The sequence below is a fragment of the Geotrypetes seraphini genome, chromosome 4 (genome assembly GCF_902459505.1).
Source record: "Geotrypetes seraphini chromosome 4, aGeoSer1.1, whole genome shotgun sequence".
NCBI classification, from domain to species: Eukaryota; Metazoa; Chordata; class Amphibia; order Gymnophiona; family Dermophiidae; genus Geotrypetes; species Geotrypetes seraphini.
The window spans coordinates 132,929,163-132,955,726 of record NC_047087.1 but is presented as its reverse complement, the minus strand read 5'-3'; the positions used below and the strand labels follow the sequence as shown (position 1 = coordinate 132,955,726).

At 44.0% G+C, this 26,564-nt stretch overlaps 1 protein-coding gene across 1 annotated transcript in view; it reads right to left on the bottom strand.

Moving 5' to 3' along the window:
- ABCG1 (ATP binding cassette subfamily G member 1) overlaps positions 1-26,564 on the bottom strand; it is a 129,976-nt gene that overhangs the window by 49,915 nt on the left and 53,497 nt on the right. The window contains exons 4-8 of the mRNA XM_033940130.1: positions 25,923-26,055; positions 21,921-21,971; positions 16,743-16,888; positions 6,266-6,389; positions 4,967-5,081 (exon numbers count right to left, since the gene is read on the bottom strand). Of these exons, the coding sequence (XP_033796021.1) occupies positions 4,967-5,081; positions 6,266-6,389; positions 16,743-16,888; positions 21,921-21,971; positions 25,923-26,055 (569 nt within the window). The remainder of the gene's footprint in view (positions 1-4,966; positions 5,082-6,265; positions 6,390-16,742; positions 16,889-21,920; positions 21,972-25,922; positions 26,056-26,564) is intronic.

Sequence of the window (26,564 nt, the reverse complement as noted above, 5' to 3'; positions counted from 1 at the left end):
TCTTCAAGGGCCTGATTCTAGCATTCACATTCTTGCACAACATGGCACTGGGCTATGTGATGGCTAAGTTTCCTCCGTATGAACTGAACCGGTCTCTCTGCTCCCAGGCCTCAAAACGCCCCCTGGTCGTGCCCTGCAACTGCAAACTGCCAAACGACGTTCCTATTATCACTACATACTGAGCCATTGGAATTGACTGCCCCTTCAGATCAGATCCCTTGAAGGACTCCTCAACTTTAGGAAAGCAATTAAAACATACCTCTTCACCTAACCCCTGCCCTTGACTGATGGACTACAATGAAATGTACATTGGTACCAGAACCTGTTATGTGTCACCTAAGGAAAGCAAATCCAACCTATAAACTGTCTGTTTGTCAATTAGGATAAAAGTTGTACTTGAAAACTTGCACTGCAGAACCAGGGTAAATTAAAACCAGTATATTAGTATTAGACCATAAATATATGTCTAGCTAGAAAAAACTTGTATCAGAAACATGTACTAAAATTATGGCTAATCTAGTGTAAATTGTAACCTGTTAACGATATACTATGTATGTTAAACCTGTAACCCATTCTGGGCTCTTTGGGGACAATGGGATAGAAATCTAAATAAATAAATATATCCCCAAAATGTCTCTTTTTCGTTCTTTCAAAGTACTGTATTTATATGTAGATCAGCATTTTAATAGCTACCCTCTGGACTGATTCTATTCATAGTACATAGTAAACAATGGCAGATAAAGACCTGCATAGTCCATCCAGTCTGCCCAACAATCACATTCATTATCAAAGCATTATTGAAGCAAACAGTCTAATAGTATTATTAAAACATTTTACTTGCTAAATTCCACTATACCACGTCTTCCCCTTCTCCATTGACCCGCACACATAGAATATGAACCTAGTATAAATGTAGTATAAAACACGAATACTTGCTACTGATTCACCCTTGTCATTTTCAGACAGTAAAAAAGTCTGCCCTGCACTGGCCCTACTACTCAACTACTTGAGTTGCTATTGAAAATCTACTCTAGTCCATCCTGATTTTGTCTTGTCGTATACAGGACAAAGATGTCCGTTTGGCATTGGCTTCACTTCTCCTCTAATGGAGTTACCATTTAAGCACCACTCTTAAGCACCATAAACTAACTTATAACTGTTGACGTGTTATGTTCTGTTTTGATACTCTCTCCTTCTATTTAGGGTTCCTTTGTGTCTAACCCATGTATTTTTGACTCCACTACCTCCACTAGGATGGCATTCCAGGCATCCGCTACCCCTCCCATGTAAAAGTATTTCTTGACGTTACGCCCAAGTTTTTCTGCCATCTCAAATTATGTCAAATTTGTTTGTAGATTAATACCATTCAAGTATTAAATCGGCTGTATCATATCTCCTCTAGGGTATACATATTTGGGTCTTTAAGTCTCTTCTCTTATGTCTCTTGATAAAATCCCAATATAATTTTCATCACCTTCCTCTAAACCACTTCAATTCTTCTTACCTTTCTCTTTTGCAATTTAATACTTAAGAAAAAGAAAAATATACAGCCCACATGAAGGATACTCAATAGAGCAAAAAGAAGGTTCAAATGAATAAATAAAGATCAAAAACTAAAAAGCAGGCACAAAATTATTTCTTTGGGACCCTATTCTATTTAACAATCCCATCCACTTCACTATTATCCACATCTGAAGTGTTCTCCATGGCTCTATGTATTTAACCTAGAAAATTTGTACACCCCAAAGTGTGGATATAGAACAGGATTTAGAGAGAAAATAAACACATAAACCTGCAAAGTCCATTTTGCTTTGAAGTAGAGAGAATTTTTAGACAGGATAGGTCCCAAAAAAACTAGCTAGTTAAGACTAGGGAAAAAAGCTTTAAGAAATAAATCTACTTTTTGGGATCTTTCGAGTTCCTGTGACCTGGCCTGGCCACTGTTGGAGACAGGATACTTGGCCCTACAATCATTATCTCTCATAATTTTTTCATCTCTTAAAACCAAGGAATATATTTCAAAGTTCCACAGCATTGCTTTCTGTGAATTCTTTTAGTAAATGTCCATCTTCAAAGGCTTCAGGCAATTAAATTTTTGGACAAAAAATTGCTATTTCAGAAGCATGAGAACTATTTTATAGATGTCTTATGTGGGTAAAAAGTACCTGTGTACTTTCTCTGTATGGACTTACATACAGATACTTCTGTTTTGAAAATTACCTTAGGAAACCCATGTCTTTCCAAGTAAAAACAAAACCCTGGTTTCCCTGAATTTGAGAACTTCCTGTAAACATATTTTACACATCTAGTCCTTTTCATCCTGCTCTCATCCATCAGTTTTCATGTGCAGTCCATTCATTACTCCTTATCATTGTCTTCATGCGCTGCAGGTAACACAGAATGCTGCCGCCCATGTGACAGTAGGGCTATCTTGTCCTGCTAGGTTAAATTACATTGGCTACTTGTACTGTGGCATATTCTTTTTTAAAATTTTATTTCTGATACATAAAGCATTGAATCATGACCTTGCTGAGTATCTATAATCCTTCTCCATCCCTTCATTCTGCTGATAAAGGCCTCTTTGATGTACTTTCACTCCATCAAATTAAACTTGAAAGTTATCATGCTGTCACATTTGGGGCTCCTTTTACTAAGGTGCACTAGCGTTTTTTAGCATACGCAGGATATTACCACGCGCTACATGGCTAGAACTAACGCCAGCTCAGTGCTGGCGTTAGCATCTAGCGTGCGGGGCAATGTAGCGTGCGCTATTCCGCGCCTTAATGCCCTAATGCAGCTTTGTAAAAGGAGCCCTTGGTGTTGAAGTTTCCACGTTTTGAATTGCTTGCCATTAGCTTTAAGGTGGATTTGTAGCCCGGAAGTGTTCCAAAAACAACTGAAAGCCCCATTAATTAGGCATGCATTTCCAAACCATAACAGGTGGTATTTTCTATCATGTATTTTGGTAATTTAATATACAGAATACACTGACTTAGTCAATTCCTGGTTTTAAAATCTTATTTGTTTCTTATTAGTTCCAAGTATTATTAATTTTATATCAGATGTTTGATTTGTGTTTCTCAGTCTTTTATTGATTTTATTATTGTAAACCATCTTGAAAGCTTTCTAAATTAGATAGATGCAAGGTTAACCTAATGATTATTTGTGCCGGTTTTATTTGATTTTAATTTAACTTTTTTTTATATTACTTTGTTATAATTATTCTCTTCTTACCTCTCATGATATGAACTTTTCCATAATATGAATGTGAAATTATCTTTTTATTCTTTGAATTTGTCTTTCCTGATTTACCTGATCATATGTGTAAAAATGATGTTTTAAATTTTTAAAAAAACATATAAAAATAATTGTAGATTGATGGGCTATAATTTTTAAACAAATAAATAGGTATCATGTAAGGCAGTAGTTTTTAAACCTGTCCTCTGGTACCACCAGCTAAGTCAAGTTCTGGCTCTTTTATAAGAACATAAGCATTGCCCCTGCCGGGTCAGACCAGGAGTCCATCGCGCACAGCGGTCCGCTCCCGCGGCGGCCCCCCAGGTCCATGACCTGTAAGTGCTCCTTACCTAAGATGTTTATGTTTCGAGCAGGGTCTGTCTCTTGAGTGTTTAATGTACAGCTCTGCGTGCATCTGGTAGCGCTACAGAAATGACTAGCAGTAGTAGTTCTCAGGCTATCCCTAATGCATATGCATGAGACAGATTTCTATGCCTGTCAACTCCATTATATGCAAATCTGTCTCATGCATATGCATTAGGGATAGCCTGGGAACTACTACTGCTAGTCATTTCTGTAGCGCTACCAGATGCCAGGTAGTTCGGTTTATTCCTTCCAGAGGGGAGACGTAGTTTTTGAGCCTAAGCTGCAGTTGCTGTATGATTAACAAATGTGATTATAGAGAGAAAAATACAGTTAAAACCTGAAGTGGCTTCAGCTCCAGAGGATGCCTGTTTGGCGAAACGCAAAATTGTGTCGGGCTGGCTTGAACATTTTGTCAGTTGTTATTCAAAAGAGAACAAGATCTTATCATGAAAGCAGGAGTTTAATCCATGAAGCACCAGTTTGGCAAGGACATTTTAAATAAAACACTGGACAATGTGGAACTGATTATCCAGGTTTTCGGGGCAACAAGGGCATTTGCCTGGGTTGTCTGTTGAACTAGGTGTTTGTTATAAGTCAGAGGGTGGTATATTCAATATATTTATAATATTTATGAAAAAAGTAAGGTTGATTAATAAATTATTAATGTTGTGTGCAAATATGTATTAGTTTTTCTCTTCTAAACGTATGTTATGCATATGCATTAGGATAGCCTAAAAATCCAACTGGCTGATGATCCCCTAGAGCAGTTTGAGAACCATAATACAGTATCTTTATTTATGTCATCACACTAAGAAGGCATCATAAACAGCTTCTCTCCTTAATTTCTTCCTACACAGTTCTCAACATGCTTTCTAGCACAGGGATTATCAAACTTTCTGTGGTGGCAACCACATTATTACAGCCAGAGAAAGCATGCAACTTCTGGAGGCATACCTTTCATTCCATGTTGCTGCTCTAAGCCCTCTTACCGCACTACAGCTGACTCTGATGTCATCCCTGCCTTCGTGAAGCCCACACAGACCTAATTATAGCGCATGTTCAACTGGAAGCATGGGCTGATAAGCTTTTTTTTGGCCCACCTAGGTTACAACCCATAAACAAGCCCTGCCACTGTAAAATGTTTAACTTTCCCTCACTTTGAGGACTATAACTATTAATTCGTCAGCATATACTGCAGAAACTGGAGTTGTAAATCATCCATGGTTCTTCCTGCATCCACCTAATGTTTTTATTCACACCTAAGAAAAAAAAAAAATTCTAGCTTTATTTAGATGGTAATTCAGAGCAGCATACCAAAGGGCTCTAATCCTCTTCACAGCAGCAAAGTGCATAATGTACTTACTGAAATCTGCTGGATTGTGGTAAGTTGGACAGTTCAGGCTCAGGTCTCTCAGGTAGGGGACAAGGTTTGACACTTTCCCACGGTAAATGCATTGTCCCTGGCTTAGCACATACAGCTAGAGGAAAAACACAGAAAGCATTAAAGAATCTGCTTTCCCTCTCTGTAGGAGCCGAAGGAGCATCGAGGTATGAGAAAATGTTAATATTCTCCATGTAACAACCTAAATATCACATAGACAAAAGCTCAAAATCATATTGTGGTAGATTCAGAATTCTAGTGAGAGAATATTCCATTCTGACTGGCACTAGAGCATTAATAGCCTGTACCAGGACCTGCCCACCTTCCTAGTTGTGCAAGTCATTTTAATATAATCAAAGGTATCCAAAGAAAAAAAAATATATGATGGACTATTAGCCACCAGAGCAGCGAAACTAGACCGCCACCTCTCCAATCTGCTGACTATGGCGCCCAACTACAAAACATTCAGGAAAGAACTTAAAACTTTTCTATTCAAGAAATTTGTCAAATGATATAACTAAACCTGATCAACCCTCCACAGATCCCAACGCATACTATATCTTATTAACTATGTATTCTCCCTGGAAATGCCCAGGCCAACTCTTGTTGTAAACCGCCTAGAACTGAAAGGTATTGGCGGAATAGAAGACACCAATGTAATATAATGTAATATAACTTCAATCCCTGGATTTATACACTCTGTTGGGTATGATGATCACCTAATCTAGTCCTAGTTTTATCCAACTGTATATAGAGACTTGCAATTCTGATTTTTGCCAGAAAAGATGTGCAAGTCTCTACATACCAAGACTGGATGTGCCTGTCTTGAAAAAGCAGAGATAGCCATCACTCAAGTACTAGGTTTAACACTTCCTTGTTTGCAGTTGTGTTATTAAATGATGCATCATTAACAATTCACCATTTATTCTGCATTTTTTTTTAGTCCTGAAATTAAAATGGCAAGTGTCCTGCTACTGCTTGGAATTTAAAGAAATTCTGATAACAAAAAGCTCTTCTACATCTCAAACTGTTATTCTAACCCGAAATACCAAAAGCAGCAGAAACAGCTGAAGAGAGACCTCAAGGTTTGAGGCAGGCAATCAGCATTCCCTTATCTCTATGGATGGCACCAACACAACACAATGCAAACAAGCCTTCAATGCCATCTTTACCATTTCAAGACTATGGAGTATTAGAGGTACTAATTAATGTATGTTATGTTTCATATCATAATAAGTGTGTCTTTCTCAATACTTTCTCTTTAGAATTGAAAATCCTCACCTGATCGAATAATTCAAACAATTTAGCACTGGGCTGATGAATTGTGCAGATGATGTTTCGACCTCCCTGAGCTAAAGCCTTCAGCAGAGACACAACCTGGAAACAGGAAGAACTGTCCAGTCCACTGAGAAACCAAATGCAAGGACAGGTATGTTAGAGGAGAGTAAATATGAAAAATTCATTGCAGTATTGGAAGTCCCCTGTCTCTCTCCGCCACCCCCCCACCACCACCCCACAGACACACAGGTCAAGCAGCTCTCCTGATCCCTCCACCTGCAGGTCCCGGCACCTTCCCTTCTCTTCTCCTGGAAATCTAGCACCTCTCCCTCGTCCTTTTCTCAGCCTCTCCATGGTTCGTCAAACTGGATTCTTTGCCGACAGCAGCAGTGATAACACATTGCCTGGTTCAAACCAGACCCCCTTCCCTCTCATGTGTCCCACCCACTGTCGCAACTTTTTGTTTACATAATGGCATAACATGGCAGAGCAAAATCTCTGGGTCAGTTCAAGCAATGTTTTATTGCTAATGGATTGGGAGTGGGGCTGAAAGATAATGAAAGAGAGTGCTGGATTCGTGTCAGGAGGGAAGGGAAGGGAAGAGACGAGACATGCTGCAATTTTTAAAAAATACTGCTCTGTTTATGTGGCGGTCCCACAACACATCTTCTGGATGCTCGCAACACACACCCTGGTTGAGAACTGCTGCTCTAGCTTCATCTCTGTGTCTTATTCTTCCACCTTCAGTCATGGAAAAAATTATAAAATTGTCTAATACTTCTGAGTCCTTTACCAAGGCAATAATATGCCTTATACATTTGTCCTTAGAGAAGAATCAATGTACACTTCTCCCTCCGTATTTGCGGTTTCAGTATTCACAGTTTCGATTATTCATGGTTTTTAGCTTTCTGGCTCCTCCTCCCAAATTACATCAGCTTACATAAAGAAATCGTTGATTCCAACCATTTACAGAGAAAATCGCCGATTCCCAGCACTTTCTTCACCGTATTTTGCCTCTCCTTCAGGAACAGGCCAGGTCTCCCGCCATGTTATTCGCGGTTGCACCATATTCACGATGGTTTTTAATAGAAAACAGCAAATAACATATGAAAAAGTTATTTGCGGTTTTTCTGTATTTGCGGTTCTGTTAATCCCCTATCACAACTAATACGGGGGGGGGGGGGGGGGGGGGAGAAGTGTAAAGCAAAGCACATTGTAAAGAATTTTTTTTTAGTTCATGTTTATTACTGCTGTGCCAGCTGTAGTGCAATAGATTTGCTCATTCATCTATTATAATGACAAAATAATGTAGCACAAAATATATTAGATCAAAGCAATACTTTCTAGTCCAATAGAAAACAAAGCAACGTCAAACAAAAGCAACACAATTCAACATGATGCAACACTAAGGGCTCCTTTTACTAAGCTGCACTAGCGGTTTTAGCGCGCACTGCATTGCTGCGTGCGCTAACCCCGTGCTACGCGCCAAAAACTAATGCCAGCTCAATGCTGGCGTTAGCGCCTAGTACGCGCGGCAATGCAGGGCACGCTAAAACCGCTAGTGCAGCTTAGTAAAAGGAGCCCTAAGAGGGCAATTTCACAACAGGGCATTTAGGTTAATAAGGTAGCAAGTTCCCTATTTTACAATGATACATAAGCACCTATGGGCTCCTTTTACGAAGGTGCGCTAGCGGTTTTAGCGCACGCGCTAGCTGAAAATCTACCGCCTGCTCAAGAGGAGGCGGTAGCGGTTAGCGTGCGCTATTCCGCACGTTAAGATCCCTAATGCGCCTTCGTAAAAGCAGCCCTATGTGTCTTTGTGAAATAACAGCACAAATCCTGCAGAAACAGTGTCTAGCTTGTGGGTACTAACATTTACATCTTCTTGCGACTACACAAATATCAGTGCATAAAGATACACACATATGTATTTTCTAAAATACACATGGATTTGCCTAAACTCCTTTTCTGAGCAAGCCTACTCTAAAGTATATCCATCTACAATGTGCAAACTTTTAGGCATGATTGAATTTTATAAGAGCTGATTTATGCACACAAATGTTTATTAAATTATCTTCCTAAGGGGAAACTTTCAAAAGAATGCACATAAATGTGGATATATTTTTACCTGTACACCAGAGGTGTCCAACCTTTTGGCTACCCTGGGCCGCATTGGCCGATAAAAATGTTTCTGGGGCTGCACAAATGCACAAACGCTGCAGCAAGACAGAGGAGGGAGCCGGCAAGACGGTAAACACCCGGGGGCAGCAGAGGAAAACACTGCATCACCCACGACCGGGGCAGCACAAAATACTTCACAGGGCCGCATGCGGCCCTCAGGCCGCAGGTTGGACACCCCTGCTGTACACCTTACATAACTTTCAAAGGGAAAAGAAGAGCCTTGAATGCTTTCAACTTCCAAATAGAGGATACCCTAGATATGCACATTCTGGTTTTTAACTTGCCTCTAATGCAGCCACTCAAGGGGACAAAACATGGCTGTGTCAGACATTTAGAAAATTTTATGCTTCTTTTTTTTTAATTATTTAAGAAATTTTTAATATATTTTACAAGATAACTCTTGAATAGCAAAGACTGAAATGATTAATAAATTTCTTGAAGGAGAATTTTATGCTTTTTAGCTTTGGTTCCCACAGACAGACATTCTTCACTAGTCTACTTTGTTTTTGCTGAACTGAACCTGATATATAAGTAAAATTATGCACATAGGACCAAATTCTCTAAATAGCGCTGTAAGTTAGGTGGCAGTAGGCACCCTACCGCCGCCTAACTTAATTGCTTTAATTGCTTCAATTGGTGCAGTAATAATTGACTGCGCCAATTAAAAACCAATTAAAACACTGTTTAAAAAGTGGAAGCACCCGTAGGCGCCTCCAAAAACGGCATCATTGTCCCAACTAAGAAGGTGCCTTGTGGTGCTTACAGCCACTGTAGGCATGGTTAACGCTGGAAGTGGCCTTAGACGCTTCTGTAAACACGATTCACATGAAAGTTAGGCATCAAAAATGTAGGCCTTTAAAACCCTGGCCTACATTTCCGGCATCTATCTTTCAGATATCAGCGATTCTCCAAAGAGCACAGCTGCCTGATTGATACACGATCTGCTTCGTTTTTGTAAGCGGCTGCCAACGTAGGCGCTGCTTGGAGAATCTGGCCCAGATTGACTGTATACTAGAGGTCTGCACGGGAACGGGGATCACGGGGATTTCCCCCTCCCCCCCCCGAGGTCAACGGGACTCCCACGGGGACCCCTCCAAGGCCAATGGGACTCCCACGGGGCTGGAACTGGGGTTCACATTCTGAGGCCTACCTAATGTCGATCCAATTGAAATTTTCAAGATGAGACCAGTCTGGGTCCGGCACCATGGCAGAACAGCCATGCTGAGCTCACTGCGTTGCTGCTGATTGGTCGGGCGGTGTCATGTGCAAGGCTAGAGCAGGAAGTCAGCCTGTATTTAGTAAGCCGCCGAGTTCTGTTTCAGATTACCTCTGTATCTTAGTTTCCACCAGTCCTTTAGCTCTCAGTTTCTTGGCACCTTATTTCTCTGTTTTTCTTTTTAGCTTTATATTGAATGGAGTGTTGTTTAATCAGGTAAATCCCTTTTTATTTTGCCCTGATGTCCTGTTTTACTCTCTGCTCTGGTTCACTCTTCTCTTTCCGTTTCCTACCGGAACTTCTTTATTTTGGGCGTATTCAATGCTTTAGTTGTTTTGGTTTGTCCCAGTGTCTAGTTTTGTTTTTTTTGTTCTGGCATCATCATCTATTCTGTCTTACTCATTGCTGTATCTGGTTTCTGTTTAGTGCATATTTCACACTTCCATTTTGATTGTTACCCCATGATTGTACCTTGGTTTCTCATTACATTTTAGTCTGGTTTATATACAATTGCACATGTTTTTATCTTCTCAATTGGCTTTTCTATTAGAGAATGTCACGGTGGTTGTTACCCGCAGCTAGCCGCTCCCTCCTGCCCGATCGCAGCGTTCCGCCATCTCCCTCCCTCCACCTCACCTTCGATGCCAACTCCAAGTTTGCCGACTTTAATTCTTTTTCTCCCAGCCGCACGCTTTCAAAAAGCCGCGCACGCGTGGCTGCTCGAGTTGTTCAATCTTCTCCTCTGCTGCAACTTCCTGTTTCCGGTTGCATCAGAGGAGAAGATTGAACAACTCGAGCAGCAGCGAGTGCGAGGCTTTCTGAAAGCGTGCGGCTGGGAGAAAAAGAATTAAAGTCAGCAAACTCGGCATCTAAGGTGAGGTAGAGGGAAGGAAATGGCGGAATGCTGCTATCGGGTGGAAGGGGGCTGCTGGACCACACGACCACGCGTGTTCCCGGCTCACACTAGGAAGAGGGAGTGAAAGGGAAAGAGATTCTGGGCCAAGGGGATGAAGAGAGAGAGAAAAAAACCCACAGCAGGAAAGAAAGGGGAGGACAGGCAGGTGAGCCATATGCTGGAATCAGGGGAAGAAAGAGGGAAAGAAGCTAGATGGGGTTGCAGAGAAGAGACACATTGGTGTGGAAGAGGAAGAGAAGGGAAATCTGGACACAGGAAGGTAACAGAAACAGAGGGGAAATTATGTGCATGGGGGAAGAGGGACAGAGACATAAAGGGGACATACATGGGGATGGTATATGGACACAGGGGGTGGGGCAATGCCAGATACATAGGAGAGATATTAGAAATGGAAAAAATAGGAACACAGAAGCGAGATGGTTTGTGGGGATGGGACGGGGACCGAGCACACAGGCTCGAGCGGCTTGCACAAATTGTAACGCGTCACAAAGGTAAGAGGAAGGGAGGTAGATAGATAGTTAGTTAGTTAGTCAGTCAGGCCACGTGAGGGGAGCTGAAGGGTGGTAGAAAAGGAAGGGTGGTGGTGGAAAGGAATAGAACAGACGCTGAAGGGAAATGTGGAAGACAAAGTGGGGAGAAGATGCTGGAAGGGAAGAAGACAGATGCCAGACTATGGAGGAGCAGAGGGAAGAAGATGGGTGCCAGACCAATTGGGGGGGGGTGAAGGGAGAGGCACATTAACAGAGCAAATGGAAGACGCAGAGAGAAGACACACAGTGGATGGAAGGAATTGAATGAGAAGATGAGGAAAGCAGAAACCAGACAACAAAGGTAGAAAAAAAAATTCTATTTATTTTCTTTTTCTCTTTTTTTACTTTAGGATAAAGTAGTATATTAGTTGTGTTGATAAAAATTTATAAACAAAGCCCTGCCAGCTGAACATCTGTTTCTCCAGTTCAGCAGCCAGAACTTTGATTTATAAGGAAGGAATAAGCTAAATATTGCAGTACTGAGGCTTGCATGGATGCTGCGGGGATGGCGTGGTGAATGGGATGACGGTGATGGGACGGTGGGCCGGGGACAGGGCAATGACGGGGACAGATTTTTTCCCCGTGTCATTCTCTTATTTTCTATGCTTCATCATTATTTTGTCTAGCTTATTTAATTTTACATTATTATTATTTTTTTTTTTTTTTAATTCTTTATTAATTTTCCAGACTTACCAAAAAAGTACATACAAATAGGCATACAGATATAATCAATTAACAGCACTTGTGTATGCACAAATATTAAAAATGAAATACCCTACACCCTCCCCCCTCTCTTACCCTCTCTCCCTATTTGGATGTGTGTGGAAAATTAAGAAATTCTGAGAATTAAGGATCTTCTCAATTAATCAATCTACAATTTAACAAATGTTTTCAACGGACCCCAGATTTCTTTAAACTTTTTATTATTTCTCACCTGTTCCGCATTCATTCTTTCATACCTGTAATATAAGCACAATGTTTCCCACCAAAAGGAAAGGTTTAACCTGTCATAATTTTCCCAGTTCCTGGTTTTCATTTGCATAGCAACCCCCGTCATAATCAAAAAAAGTCTGTTTTTGTTTGTCAATTGGATTCTTAGGTCTCAATAATATTCCAAATAACACCACCTCATATGTCAATGGCATAGAAACAACAAGTATCATATTAATCTTTCCCCGTATTGATTTCCAGAAATTGAGTATCAAAGGACAATAAAACAACAAATGATCCAGTGTCCCTACTTCAAGATGACAATGCCTGCATCTAGTAGACTTCAAACTATCCAACTTTTGTAAGACATTACATTATTATTTTAGAATGATTGTATATACATGATTTTATCTGTTCTTCAGCTGAAAACATACATTTATTGGTTTTACACCTGATGATGGCTTTTATATGGGATTTTGATGTGTATTTTTAAACTACAGAATCCTCTTTTTATAAACTACAGAATCCAGTCTGTTTTACATAACTTACCCAAAAAGGGAGTGGAAAATAAGGGTGCGTCTTAAGGAGCGAATGTAAAAAAAACCCCAAAACAAAGCCCGTACTTCTTTTTGGCATCCCAGTGGTCCAGGGTGCTTTCCGCGCTCCTGCCTCGTTTCCCCTGCTCTCTTCCGGCAGCAGCACAGTGTTGCACGAGGCAGGCGTGTGCTTTTTGCATGCCTGCTTGGTCCCTCCCTGCACTCCGAATGGCTGCCTGTCAGTTCTCACGTTAGAACTGGTGGAGGAAACACTGTGCTAGTTTTAGCCTTAAATGAATTTATATTTTTGAGACATTCCCCACCCTTGAAGCATTATTTGGAATTAAACTTTTTGGTTCCCTGATGCAGGATCGAAACGGGCCATGTCGGAACCTGGCATCTAAGATAAGTTCTTTTTTGAAGAATTATTGAATATCACATGAAAAAGTTTCAACCTGTGGGTACACAGTTAAATGAAGAGTTTTAAAATATCAACTGAATATGTGATGATTGGGTGGTGACGTGATAGTTTAGGGGTTCGCCCCTTGTTTTCACCTCCATGTCTCTGAGCACGCTTTCATTATAAGTTGATATTGTCTCCTAGTTATATCAAATGCAAAATCACTCCAAAATAATATCATAGTATCTTTAATCATTCATCATACAGTAACCATTGAATGTGTGGTTCCCCTATTCATTGACTTGACTGTGTCTTTGCCTTTGGGCTGGCGGGCTGGCTTGGGACTGGTGGGCTGGCCAGGTTGACTGGGGGCTGGCTGGCTGGCTTGGATAGTTGGCTGGCTGGCTTGGGGCTGGCTGGCTGGCTTGGGGTTGGCTGGCTTGGGAGTGAGTTGGCTGGTTGGCTGGCTGCCTTGGGGCTGGCTGACTTGGGACTGGCTGGGAGCTGACTGGATGGCTTGTGGTTGGCTGGGGGCTGGCTGGCTTGGCAGTGGGTTGGCTGGCTGGCTTGGCACTGGATGGGGGCTGGGAGCTGGCTGTCACTAGACATGCCTACCATTAGACATGCCCACCACCAGATGTGCCTTGTACCCTGTCCCAGCCTACTACTAGACCACCAGAGGAGAGACAGAGTACAGGGCACACCGTTTGGTTCAAAATTTTTTTTTTCTTGGTTTTTCCTCCTCCTGGGACCGTTGGATGACCATGGAATAAAGGGAGCGCTAAAGGAAGACAAATCAATCACCGACAAACTGAACACATTTTTTGCGTCTGTATTTACCGAAGAAGATTTACACAGCATACTGGAACCCAACAGGCTATATGCTGGAAATGAAGACGGAAAGCTGACAGGATTGACGGTCAGTCTAGAGGAGGTGTGTAGGCAGATTGATAGGCTTAAGAGCGATAAATCCCTGGGACCGGATGGTACCAATCCGAGGGTCATTAAGGAACTGAAAGGGACCATAGCTGAACTGCTTCAACTAATAGCCAATCTGTCGATCAAATCGGGAAAGATTCCGGAAGACTGGAAGGTGGCGAAATATTACGCTGATCTTCAAGAAAGATTTGAGGGGAGATCCTGGAAACTACAGACCGGTGAGTCTGACCTCAGTACCGGAAAAGATGGTAGAGACGCTGGTAAAGGACCGCATCATTGATCACCGTGACGGACATGGTCTGATGAGGACCAGTCAGCACGGTTTTAGTAAAGGCAGATTGTGTTTGACGAAGTTGCTGCACTTTGTTGAGGGAGTAAACAGGCAAATAGACAGGGCGACCCGGTCGACATTGTATATCTGGATTTTCAGAAGGCGTTTGACAAGGTTCCACATGAACAACTACTTCCGAAAATTGCGAGCCATGGAATCGAGGGTGAAATACTCACGTGGATTAAAAACTAGCTAGAGCATAGGAAACAGAGAGTGGGGGTAAATAGACAATACTCAGACTGGAGGAGCGTCACCATTGGGGTGTCACAGGGCTCGGTGCTTGGACCTGTGCTCTTCAGCATCTTTATAAACGATCTGGACATTGGTACGATGAGTGAGGTGATTAAATTTGCGGACAATACGAAGTTGTTCAGAGTAGTGAAGACACAGGGGGATTGCGATGATTTGCAACATGACATAATCAGGCTCGAGAAATGGGCATCAACAAGCAGATGAGGTTCAACGTAGATAAGTGTAAAGTGATGTATGTGGGTAACAAAAATCTCATGCACGAATACAGGATGTCCGCGGCGATACTTGGAAAGACCTCCCAGGAAAGAGACTTGGGAGTTCTGATCGACAAGTCGATGAAGCTGTCCACGCAATGTGCGGCGGCAGCAAAAAGGGCGAACAGAATGCTAGGAATGATAAAGAAAGGGATCACGAACAGATCAGAGAAGATTATCATGCCGCTGTACCGGGCTATGGCGTGCCCTCACCTGGAGTACTGCATCCAGCACTGGTCGCCGTACATGAAGAAGGACACGGTACTACTCAAAAGGGTCCAGAGAAGAGCGACTAAGAAGTTAAAGGCCTGGAGGAGTTGCCGTACAGCGAAAGATTAGAGAAACTGGGCCTCTTCTTCCTCGAACAGAGGAGATTGAGAGGGGACATGATTGAAACATTCAAGATACTGAAGGGAATAGACTTGGTAGATAAGGACAGATTGTTCACCCTCTCCAAGGGAGGGAGAACGAAAGGGCATAGATTCCATATGAACATAAGGAAGTTCTTCTTCACCCAGAGAGTGGTAGAAAACTGGAACGCTCTTCCGGAGTCTGTCAAAGGGGAGAACACCCTCCAGGGATTCAAGACAAAGTTAGACAAGTTCCTGCTGAACTGGAACATACGCAGGTAGGGCTAGTCTCAGTTAGGGCGCTGGTCTTTGACCAAGGGCCGCCCCATGAACGGACTGTTGGGCACGATGGACCACTGGTCTGACCCAGAAACGGCAATTCTTAAGTTCTTTACAGCTGGGTGCGTCTTATGGTCAGGTGTGTCTTATGGAGCAAAAAATACGGTATTTTATTGTTTAAGTCGTGTTCTAGGTTTTTGCTTGACTTATTCCCCTTGATCCATATATTATGCCTTTTTGTCTCTATGCTATCATTACTAGATTCTCTCATTTATCATGTGGCCAGATTTTAGAAATGCTTTTGGCTTTTCTATGTTTAATTGAGTTTGATCCTTGTTTTGGTTTTGTTACACTATCTATGCTTACATTTGGCATTTTATGCATACATTTGGCATACATTTATTATTTTCTGCTTATTTATACTATGTAATGTGTTTCATTTATATATTGCTTCATGCAGTTCCATCTGTGCATGTTATTTATATTGTACTTTTTTGATCCCTTTATTTGCTTTACATATGTTCTTATTTATACATTTTTTGGTCTATGGCTATGATTTTATCCTCTTTGGATTATATCTTCTATTGCCAGTTTTAATTTATAATGTTGTTTTTATGATCCTATTGTGTTTTTATGATATTGATGTTTTTATGTTATTAATGTATACTCTTTATATGTTATCATTTAGTGTCCCTGTGCACCATCTTCTTCCTCTCTCTCCCCTTCCCATGGTCTGACATCTGTCTTCCCCCTACCCTTCTTATAGTTAGGCTTCTTTCTCCTGTCCTTCCCTCCCCTCCCCCTTTTCAAGGTCTGGTATCTCTCTCTCCCTCCTTTCATCACCCTTCTCTAGGCTTGTTCTCAAGCATGTTGGCACAAGTCAACTAACAGAACACACATAGCCTTGTGTTTCCTGCACAGATTAGTATTGGATTATAAACTGATGCTCTCATCCTTCTTCACAGTACATTGGTACAGCTGCCTTGTATCCCTTCACATTATCCTCCCCCAAATAACTAATGTTCCTTTAAGGAGGATGTTGCAGGTTTTTGTACCTAGTGCAGCCTAGTATGGTATGTGTGTGTGTGGGGGGGGGGGAATGACTGTGTATACAGGCAGTCCCTGAGTTACAAAGTCTGCTGCTTTTTATTGGGTCAGGTAACTTTCATGGGGGACAGAAGGGATTCCTCATGGGGGCGGAGGGGATTCTGACGGAGACGGGTGGGATTTCTGTCCCCACGCAACTCTCTACTATAAACACATAATTATTTTAACATTCAGATTACTACAGTAAAAAGACTCTTTTCTGAGTTTACAGTAATTGTTTACAGTAATGGAGCTTGCTATTTTTTTGATACATGCTTACCTTGTTGGTTCATCAAAAAACATAACTGGCGGGTTGTTCACCAGCTCCAGGGCTATAGCAAGACGTTTACGCTGCCCTCCAGATAGGCTTCCAGTTCTTGTATTGGCACACAGCAACAACCCCAGTGCTGTTAAAATCTCTTTTACCTAAGAGATCAATACAATAATACAGCAGATGAAAAATGATCAACTGGCATCTTTTCAAACATTAAGAGACATTACAATTTTGATAAGCGACTGCAATAGCTACATCACGTTACGTGAACCTTATCCTCCATCTCTCTTTTCTTCTGCTGCTATTGTTGAAGGTGCAATCTGGAACAGAAATAATGGGCCTAGGAGGGCTGAGTTGGATTTAGATTCCACACACCAAACAAATTCTGCAGTACTGCTTGACCAAAACCAACCGTTGTGTCAGGTATGCTGCTCAAGGCAGTAGTGAGATATGAATGTGTGGCAGAAAGATCATGTCTCTGCCTCACAAATATTTTCAATAGAAGCTGACATTCAGCTCCAGCTTCAGATTCAGTCCAGCCAGGGCATAAGTGAAAGAGATGCGATTTGACAGCCAGCTGGATAATGTGCACTTGCCAATGGCTATTCCCATCCTGTTGAGTTCGAAAGAAAGAAAAAGCTGGGTGGGCAGTCTATAGGTTTTAGTCCACTCCAGACAGAAGACTAAGGCTTGCTTGCAGTCCAAAGTGTGTAGTGCGCTTTCGTCAGGGTGGACATGTGGCTTTTGAGAAGAATGTTGGCAGGATGACTGGTTAAAATGGAACTCAGACCTTAGGAAGGAACTTAGAGTAGGTGTAGAGAACTACTCTGTTACAATGAAATTTTGTGTAAGGTGGATCCACTACCAGGGCCTGAAGCCAGCTGACCCTTTGAGCTGAAGTGACCACCACCAAAAATAAGACCTTCCAGGTCAGGTACTTCAGATGACACAAGTCAAGTAGCTCAAAAGGAGCTTTTATCTTCCACGGACAATCAGCCGGGCTTTGTCAACAGCAAACCTTGCATGAAGTGAACAACTAGAGGCTGTCCAGAGATGGGCTTACCTCCTACACGATGATGAAAAGCACTAATTGCACTGAGATGAACCCTTACAAAGTTGGTTTTCAAACCAGACTTAGAGAGGTGTAGGAGGTATTAAAGCAGGTTTTGTGTACCTAGGGAAAAGAGAAGATCTAAGACCTTGCTTTCACACCAAATGGCAAGCCTCCTCCATTTAAAGGAATAGCTCCTCTTAGTGGAATCTTTTGTGGAAGCACCCTCCAGCAACTTCAAGGAGGCAAATTCTATACTCTCAAGATCCAGGCCATGAGAACCAGAGACTGGAGGTTAGGTTACAGAAGAGAACTCTTATTCTGAGTGTCAGAAAGCAGACCAATCTCCACAGTTCTTTGAAGGACAACTCCAGAAGGTTCTTTGAAGGACAACTCCAGAAGTAGAGGAAACCAGATCTGCCGTGGCCAGAATGGGTCAATGAGAATCAAGGGTCCCTGGTCTTGTCTTGAGTTTCTTCCCATTCCTACTAGAGGAATGGGAAGAAACATAAACAGAAGACCAGACCCCTAATATTTAGATGTCCACAATTTATACCAGAGTTTTCTATGTATAAATTAGGCACCAAAATCAAAGCCTAATAATCCCATATGTCCTCCATCATTTAACAATGATAGCTAGGAACAAATCACACTTATTCTATCAATCACTCTCCAGTTATCAGTTTATTGCAAAGATGACACTTTTGCATGCCTAGGCTTGCATGCAGTAAATAACAGCACAACTTAACATCCATTTTGAGGGGACATCTATAAAAGTACACGGCAAAGCAAGATGTGTCAAAAGCTAAAAGCATGGTAAGCACAACAAGCTTAGCTGAACTGTAATATGTCACAGCTCTAGTGTATTACACAAAAGGGCGCCAAAGATGGCTCTGTATAACAGTGTACCCATACATGCAAATGATGCATGTCTTTGGGACCTTAATTCTGATCAAAGCAAGGCTGGGTCCAAGAATGGCTTTAGCAGAAAAAAAAAAAAAAAAAAAAAGATACTCCTTCAAATAACAAAGGAAAAAATTAAAAACAACACAAACGAGATATTTGCACCCAAAATATGGTGAAAATTTGCATAAAAAGGTACATCACGACTTTATGTCATCATATCTTTGCTTCCAAAAGCCTCCTAGTGCAAATCCTAGACTTATGTCATGAGCCAAGACTACTGGTCTAGTTATAGTCTGAATCAAAGTATAGGTCAGGAACAATGAGGAGTCAAAGTAGGCCTTAAGGAGCAGATTCCATAGAGGACTTGTCTCAGCAGCCGCCTAAGAAGCGGCTGAGAATCACACATTGGCATCCTATATAGAATCACGTGTGCCCTAACAGACAGATGCCTAACCCCAACTAACCCCCCCCACACCCCTGATTCTCTAACCAGTGCCACATCTACAAAAACAGTGGATGAGAAGAGAGATGAAGTAGTGGTAGAATGTAAGAATTACCGTATTTTCGCGGATATAACGCGCGCGTTATACGCGTTTTTACGTACCGCGCATACCCCTCGCGCGTTATATGCGTGAGCGCGGTATACAAAAGTTTTTAAACATAGTTCCCACCCCGCACGACGCCCGATTCACCCCCCCCAGCAGGACCGCTCGCACCCCCACCCCGAACGACCGCTCGCACGCGCTCCCACCCGCACCCGCATCCACGATCGGAGCAAGAGGGAGCCCAAGCCCTCTTGCCCGGCCGACTCCCCGACGTCCGATACATCCCCCCCCCCCCGGCAGGACCACTCGCACCCCCACCCCGAAGGACCGCCGACTTCCCGACAATATCGGGCCAGAAGGGAGCCCAAACCCTCCTGGCCACGGCGACCCCCTAACCCCACCCCGCACTACATTACGGGCAGGAGAGATCCCAGGCCCTCCTGCCCTCGACGCAAACACCCCTCCCCCCAACGACCGCCCCCCCCAAGAACCTCCGACCGCCCCCCCCAGCCGACCCGCGACCCCTCTGGCGACCCGCGACCCCCCTTCCCCGTACCTTTGGTAGTTGGCCGGACAGACGGGAGCCAAACCCGCCTGTCCGGCAGGCAGCCAACGAAGGAATGAGGCCGGATTGGCCCATCCGTCCTAAAGCTCCGCCTACTGGTGGGGCCTAAGGCGCGTGGGCCAATCAGAATAGGCCCTGGAGCCTTAGGTCCCACCTGGGGGCGCGGCCTGAGGCACATGGGCCCAACCCGACCATGTGCCTCAGGCCGCGCTCCCAGGTGAGACCTAAGGCTCCAGGGCCTATTCTGATTGGCCCACGCGCCTTAGGCCCCACCAGTAGGCGGAGCTTTAGGACGGATGGGCCAATCCGGCCTCATTCCTTCGTTGGCTGCCTGACGGACAGGCGGGTTTGGCTCCCGTCTGTCCGGCCAACTACCAAAGGTACGGGGAAGGGGGGTGGGGGGGTCGGCCAGGGGGGGTCGCGGGTCGGCTGGGGGGCGGTCGGAGGTTCTTGGGGGGGGGCGGTCGTTGGGGGGGGGGGGGGGTTTGCGTCGAGGGCAGGAGGGCCTGGGATCCCTCCTGCCCGTAATGTAGTGCGGGGTGGGGTTAGGGGGTCGCCGTGGCCAGGAGGGTTTGGGCTCCCTTCTGGCCCAACTACACAAAGGTACGGGGAAGGCGGGTGGGTGTGTCGTGGGGGTCGGCCAGGGGGGTCGCGGGTCGGCTGGGGGACGGGCGGAGGTTCTTGGGGGGAGGCGGTCGTTGGGGGAAGGGGGTTTGCGTCGAGGGCAGGAGGGCCTGGGATCCCTCCTGCCCGTAATGTAGTGCGGGGTGGGGTTAGGGGGTCGCCGTGGCCAGGAGGGTTTGGGCTCCCTCCTGGCCCGATATTGTTGGGGAGTCGGCGGTCCTTCGGGGTGGGGGTGCGAGTGGTCCTGCCGGGGGGGGGGATGTATCGGACGTCGGGGGGGGGGGGCATCAGGCTTTCAGGATGGGGACAGACCTTCAAGGGGGGACAGGACTTCAAGGGGGGACAGTGCACGGAAAGTCAGGGGGGGGTGAACGGAGAGTCGGGACAGCGCACGGAAAGTCAGGGCAGTGCACGGAAGTCAGGGGGGGTGAACGGAGAGTCGGGACAGCGCACGGAAAGTCAGGGCGGGCGAAAGGAGTGTCGGGCATCATGCGCGGTATACCCGTGAGCGCGGTATACAAAAGTTTTTGTACATATCATCGTGATTTCTGCGCGCTATACCCGTGTGCGCGTTTTACACGGGTGCGCGTTATATCCGCAAAAATACGGTAATAGCCTGAAGATTTCTAAATGTGTTAGTAGCAAGCATGGGAGAGTGTGGTTAAGTGTAAAGGTTTTCAAATGCATCTGATGTTCAGAGAAGGGAAGAGAAGAAGAGGAGAAGTTAGGAGAAAATGACTGAGTCAGTAGTCAATTGGAGATCAGTTAGAGAATTGTACCTGCCTATGGCAAGGGACCCCTACACAAGTTCTTCAAAACTGGTAGAAGGGATGCCCACTCCCTCCTGCCACTGCCTCCCAAAGCAGCGACTCCCATGAAGCAGCTTGGCAGGAGGGATGCCCATGCCCTCCTGCCGCCAACCCTCCCCCCCGGAACCCTGCAAACCTTAACCTTCCCAAACCTACAGTCCCCCCACCCCGTACCCCAATACCACCCCACCACTCCATACCTCTCAGAAGAAAGTCCATGGGATGCTTACTGCCTCCAGCCGGCAGGCCCGCCACTCCAAAATGGCGAGCCTTTTCCTTCCCAGTGCATTCTGAGATGCACTGGGGAACGGCCTAAGACCCTCATTGGCTCAGATGCCTAAGGCTCCTCCCATAGAAAGGGCCTTAGGCACCTGGACTAGTTGGAGTCTTAGGCCTCCTTCCCGGTGCATCCTGGTGACAAAGAGTGATCACAGGAGCGGGGGGTGAGAAGTTTCCATTTCAACCGAAAATGCACTTGCATTTTTGGTCAAAACTGAAGCATGGCTGAATCTGGATTTCAGGTCAAGTTTCAGCACCAAAGCTGAAACCGAAATTCTATGGCACTTTATAATCAGCATTCTGTGACTGTACTGTACAGTGCTGTATGAGCTGGTGGTGCCTAATAATTTCCAATTGTCTGGGACTATACAGTGTTGTCTTTGAGTTGAAGGGAGATATACATACCATTTCTTTTCTGCCTTCATCTTTCTCCTGAAGTTTCAGATGAGCTGAAACCTGGAATGCAGAAACACTCTGCAGATTAATGTAAGTTCTTATAATATTCTTTAATGAAATCATTTATACATTAAAAATGCCCGTTTAATAAAAAGTAACGATTGTTACATAGACCAACAGGAGGCGTCTTCTCCATTTTTGCCCCCAATGGGGGCACTGTCTCTGGACCAGGTTATTGGTTCTAGTCCTACCTGCAGCCCACTGCATCATAATTTAACTAGCTATCTGCTTCTTGAGGTTGCATTGCTACTGCCCCCCCTCCAAGGATCACAGCCACTCCTTTCCCTGTCTGCTTAATGGGATTCCTGACAGGTGCCATTTCATCAGGCAGCTCAGAGCAGATTGAAATGGAACCTGAGGGAAGAAATAAAGCTGTGTGAAAGCTGTTGTCTACGAAACAGAAAAAGAACAGCTCAAGAAATACAAATAAAATTTGTTGTTTTATTGGCTTTACATTGCTGTCCTGACATTGACTTATTCTTTGATATACTAGGATATTCCTTTGGGAAAATCTGGACCCATGGACAAACCCCCAGGACCACCCAGTTCCTCCTCTTTCCTGCCCTGTTTCGCCCCCAGCCCTGCCCCAGGTGGCATCTGCATATGTGTGGACACAGCACAATGATGTCATGCAAACGCACGTATGACATCACCGCATTGCATCCGCACATTCACAGATGCACCTTCCCGAAGCAATTATCTCAGGAAGCTTTTCAAAACCCAGACAAAGTGCCAGGTTTTGAAAAGCCATCCAGACCCCTGGAAATGTCCTCAAAAGGAAGATATGTCTGGGGAAATCCGGACGTCTGGTAATCCTAGATATACCATTAGTGCTATTTAGACTCCTGACACAAGCTTTCATTATTTTACTAAAACACAGCTCAGTTGAGTCATTTTTGCACCTTGGACTTCGTGGCTATACAATTATTGAGGTTCTTTTAACTCTATTTGGATCTTGTGTCCTGGATTTGATACCCCACTTTTTTTGCTGTCATAATTTAACTTTCCATATGGTGCCCTTTGATTAGACAAAATAGAATATGTGAGCTGTGCCCATCCTAGAAGATTTCTGATGAGCTTTATTTGGCACAGCGGGATATTAAACTATATTTAACTGTTGAAAACAAGCAACAAGGCACTGGTAATGCAGTCAGGAATACTGGACTTCACTTTCCATAAGATTTGCAGAATTCAGGACTATTTCCCGACTGCTAGGGTTTGTTTTTTTTCCTTTCTGTACCTTATTGTTTAGATTATCACAATGCTTCAATGAAGGACATGGGAGAGTCAGGGATGAGTAACTGGATGCTGTATTAAGTATGGGCTCCTGTATGTTCATCTACTCAGGATAGTACATAAGCAAGGAAAAAGGAAAATAAAATCTGATTTAGATAAAGAACTGATATGCTACAAGTTAGCAGCTGGGATAGATCATTGCAATATGGGTAGGAATAACTGGGAAGAGTGAATGGGTCATTTAGGGGAAAATCTGTAAATGGCGTCTAAAATGATAGGGGCCTATAATGTAAGTGCTTATTGCTTGTCAATAATAATAATAATAACAAAAGGGATTTGGGGATAGTTTTGGCACTGTAACTAAAACTGAAATTTGGTCAGCCTCTATCAGTAGCATTACAAAGTGTTCAGCTTTCCCTCTTCATAAGCCTCACAATATACACAAGACAGGTATACACAATATACACAAGACAGGTATAACTCCTAGAACATCCTCTATAATAAAACCCTAAGCGCGCATGCGCACTTATAACGCCGTGCTCCCTGATAGCGTGATGTGTGCCTCCGTGCCAAATTCGATTTCAGGCATATGGGGCGGCTTGTGGCGCATGCAGCGGTGGTGGTTTGACTCCTGCGCTACCACTGACGGGACGCCTCTTCTCACCCCTGGACCAGCAAACGCAGCAGCCACGGGGCATTTGCTAGGCTGGCCCACTTCGATAATGCGAGCTGGACCGGCCTAGCAAAAGCCCCGAGGCTGCCCGGGCTAGTGGATGCTGGACAGGGGGAGCAGGGAAAGAAGAAGGCCTACTGTTGGACAGGGGGATCGGGTAAGAGGTGCTGCTGGACAGGGGGGAGGTAAAAGCAAGGGAGAAGGCCTACTGCTGGACAGGGGAAGCAGGGAAGAGGTGCTGCTGGACAGGGGGGAGATAAAATGAAGGGAGAAGGGCTGCTGCTGGACAGGGGGAGCAGGGAAGGGGTGCTGCTGGACAGAGGAAGAGGTAAAAGGAAAGGAGAAGGCCTACTGCTGGAAAAGGGGGAGCAGGGAAGAGGTGCTGCTGGACAGGGGGGAGGTAAAAGGAAGGGAGAAGGCCTACTGCTGGACAGGGGGAGCAAGGAAGAAGTGCTGCTAGACAGGGGAGAGGTTAAACGAAGGGAGATGGGCTGCTGATGGACAGAGGAAGCAGTGAATGGGTGCTGCTAGACAGGGGGAGGTAAAACAAAGGGAGAAGGGCTGCTGCTGGACAGGGGTAGCAGTGAAGGGGTGCTGCTGGACACGGAGGAGGTAAAAGGAAGGGAGCAGGGCTACTGCTGGACAGGGGGAGCAGGCAAGGGGTGGTGGTGGACAACCGAGGATGGAGAAGAGACAGAAAGAAAGAAAGAAAGAAAGAAAGAAAGAAAGAAAGAAAGACAGACAGACAGACAGCGGCCAAGGAGAGAGAGAGACAGAAAGAAAGACAGACAGAAAGCGGCCAAGGATAGAGAGAGAAAAAAAGAAAGAAAGAAACACACACATCTATTCTAGCACCCGTTAATGTAACAGGCTTAAAGACTATATTATATTCTATATTAATGGCTGCAGTCCTCCAGTAACAAAATATACAGTAAAAAAGCAGATGACAGCAAACAAGGACCAACATTATTCAATCAATCTGTACTGTAAGATTGCTGGGATTGTCCCCACATTCTGGGCAGGAAGAACCTCTGTTTTGGGTGTTGTTCTTGCCATATAATGCAGGTTACCTCATGATTTCTTGAAAGTGCAAAAGTCACTTCACAGCTGTTTTAAGTTAGTGTTCTATGCTTGATTGCCATCCTCTTGTCCTTTAGAGATTCACTGTGTATATCCCATTCATTTTTAATTCTAGCACCATTTTTTGAATTTATCACCTCTTTTGGGAGGGCGTTCCAAGTATCCATCACCCTTTCTGCATAATTTTTTTTCCTGATGTTGCTTTTGATTCTATCTCCTTGTAGCTTCATTTCATGCCCTCTAGCTCTAGAGTTTCCCCTTATTTCTTGGAAAAGTCTCGTTTATTCAGTAATACTCTTCAAGGAAAATAATGACATTTTTGCCATACCACACAGAAGTGCTGAAATGATACTGCCATGGGAAAACTAGTAATATTTTAGCAATCCGTGGCAGGCCTAATTTTCAGGATATGAAAACAAATCAATCTGGTTCATATGTCAATTTGAATACATACATATAAATATCAGCTAAATATTTATTGTGGGTTTTTTCTGAAAACCAGATCGGTTTAAGCTTCTTGAGGACTAGATCAGTTACATCTGCAAAGATGAATCAGCTGTAGGCCTTTCAGAAACATCTAATGGTTACTGCAGATGGACAGACTAGATGGGTCATTTGGCCTTTATCTGCCGTCATATTTCCATGTTTCTATGTTTGAATTCAAGAGAGCCTAGGATAGGCACGTGGGATCTCTCAGATAATGGTTACTGCGGATGGGCAGACTAGATGGGCCATTTGGCCTTTATTTGCCATCATGTTTCTGTGTTAGAATTGGTTTGGTACCATTGCATCTATAGAGCTAGAGTCCTACTTTTCTGAGACAAATCAAACAAGTATTACTAGCTTAGCTAACAGTAATTATTAGTCTACTCAACCCTACAAATCAAAAGCCTGGTTTTTTTTTTCTCTTATATGTAAACATAGGCATTTTATCTCAGTAAACTCTGAGAAGAGAGTCTTACCATCATTGCCTCCTGAACTGTGAGATGAGGCAGAAGCATGTCATCCTGCATGATGTAACAGGAAACCTTCCTGAAGGAACGCAGATCTCGGGGCTGTCCATTAATGAGGATCCTGCCTTTCATCCCTGTCTCCCTAAAAGCAAGCAGCCAGAGGAAATTCAAAGATGGGAACTGTTTAGCACACTTTAGAAAAATGGAATGGGAGCCTGCCAGAGTGATTTTATACAAACATAGAGACCACATTTTTCTAGACTCAGATTTAGTTGCTTCCCCCTTTTTCTTCTGTTTTTTTTTTTTTTTTTAAAAGAGTTGCCAGGTAGCAGGGAGAGATTTTTTGGCCAGTCTTGGTTTTGAAATTGAAACACAATGTTTGGTATATATCTGTAATTCTTGAAGTCAGAGCTCCAGATACCTCATCAAATTTAAAAACCCAAACAAACCCCAAATCGAAGATCGGTAGGAGAGATGCCCACTCTCTCCCGCCATGTCGCACAATCCCCCCTGACACTACTATTCCCACCCCCCAAGGGAGAGATGCCCACTCCCTCCTTCCACACAATCCCTCGACATTACTACCCCCACCCCATGGCGGGAGAGATGCCCACTTCCTCCTGCCATCGCCCAATCCCCCCCAACAACTGC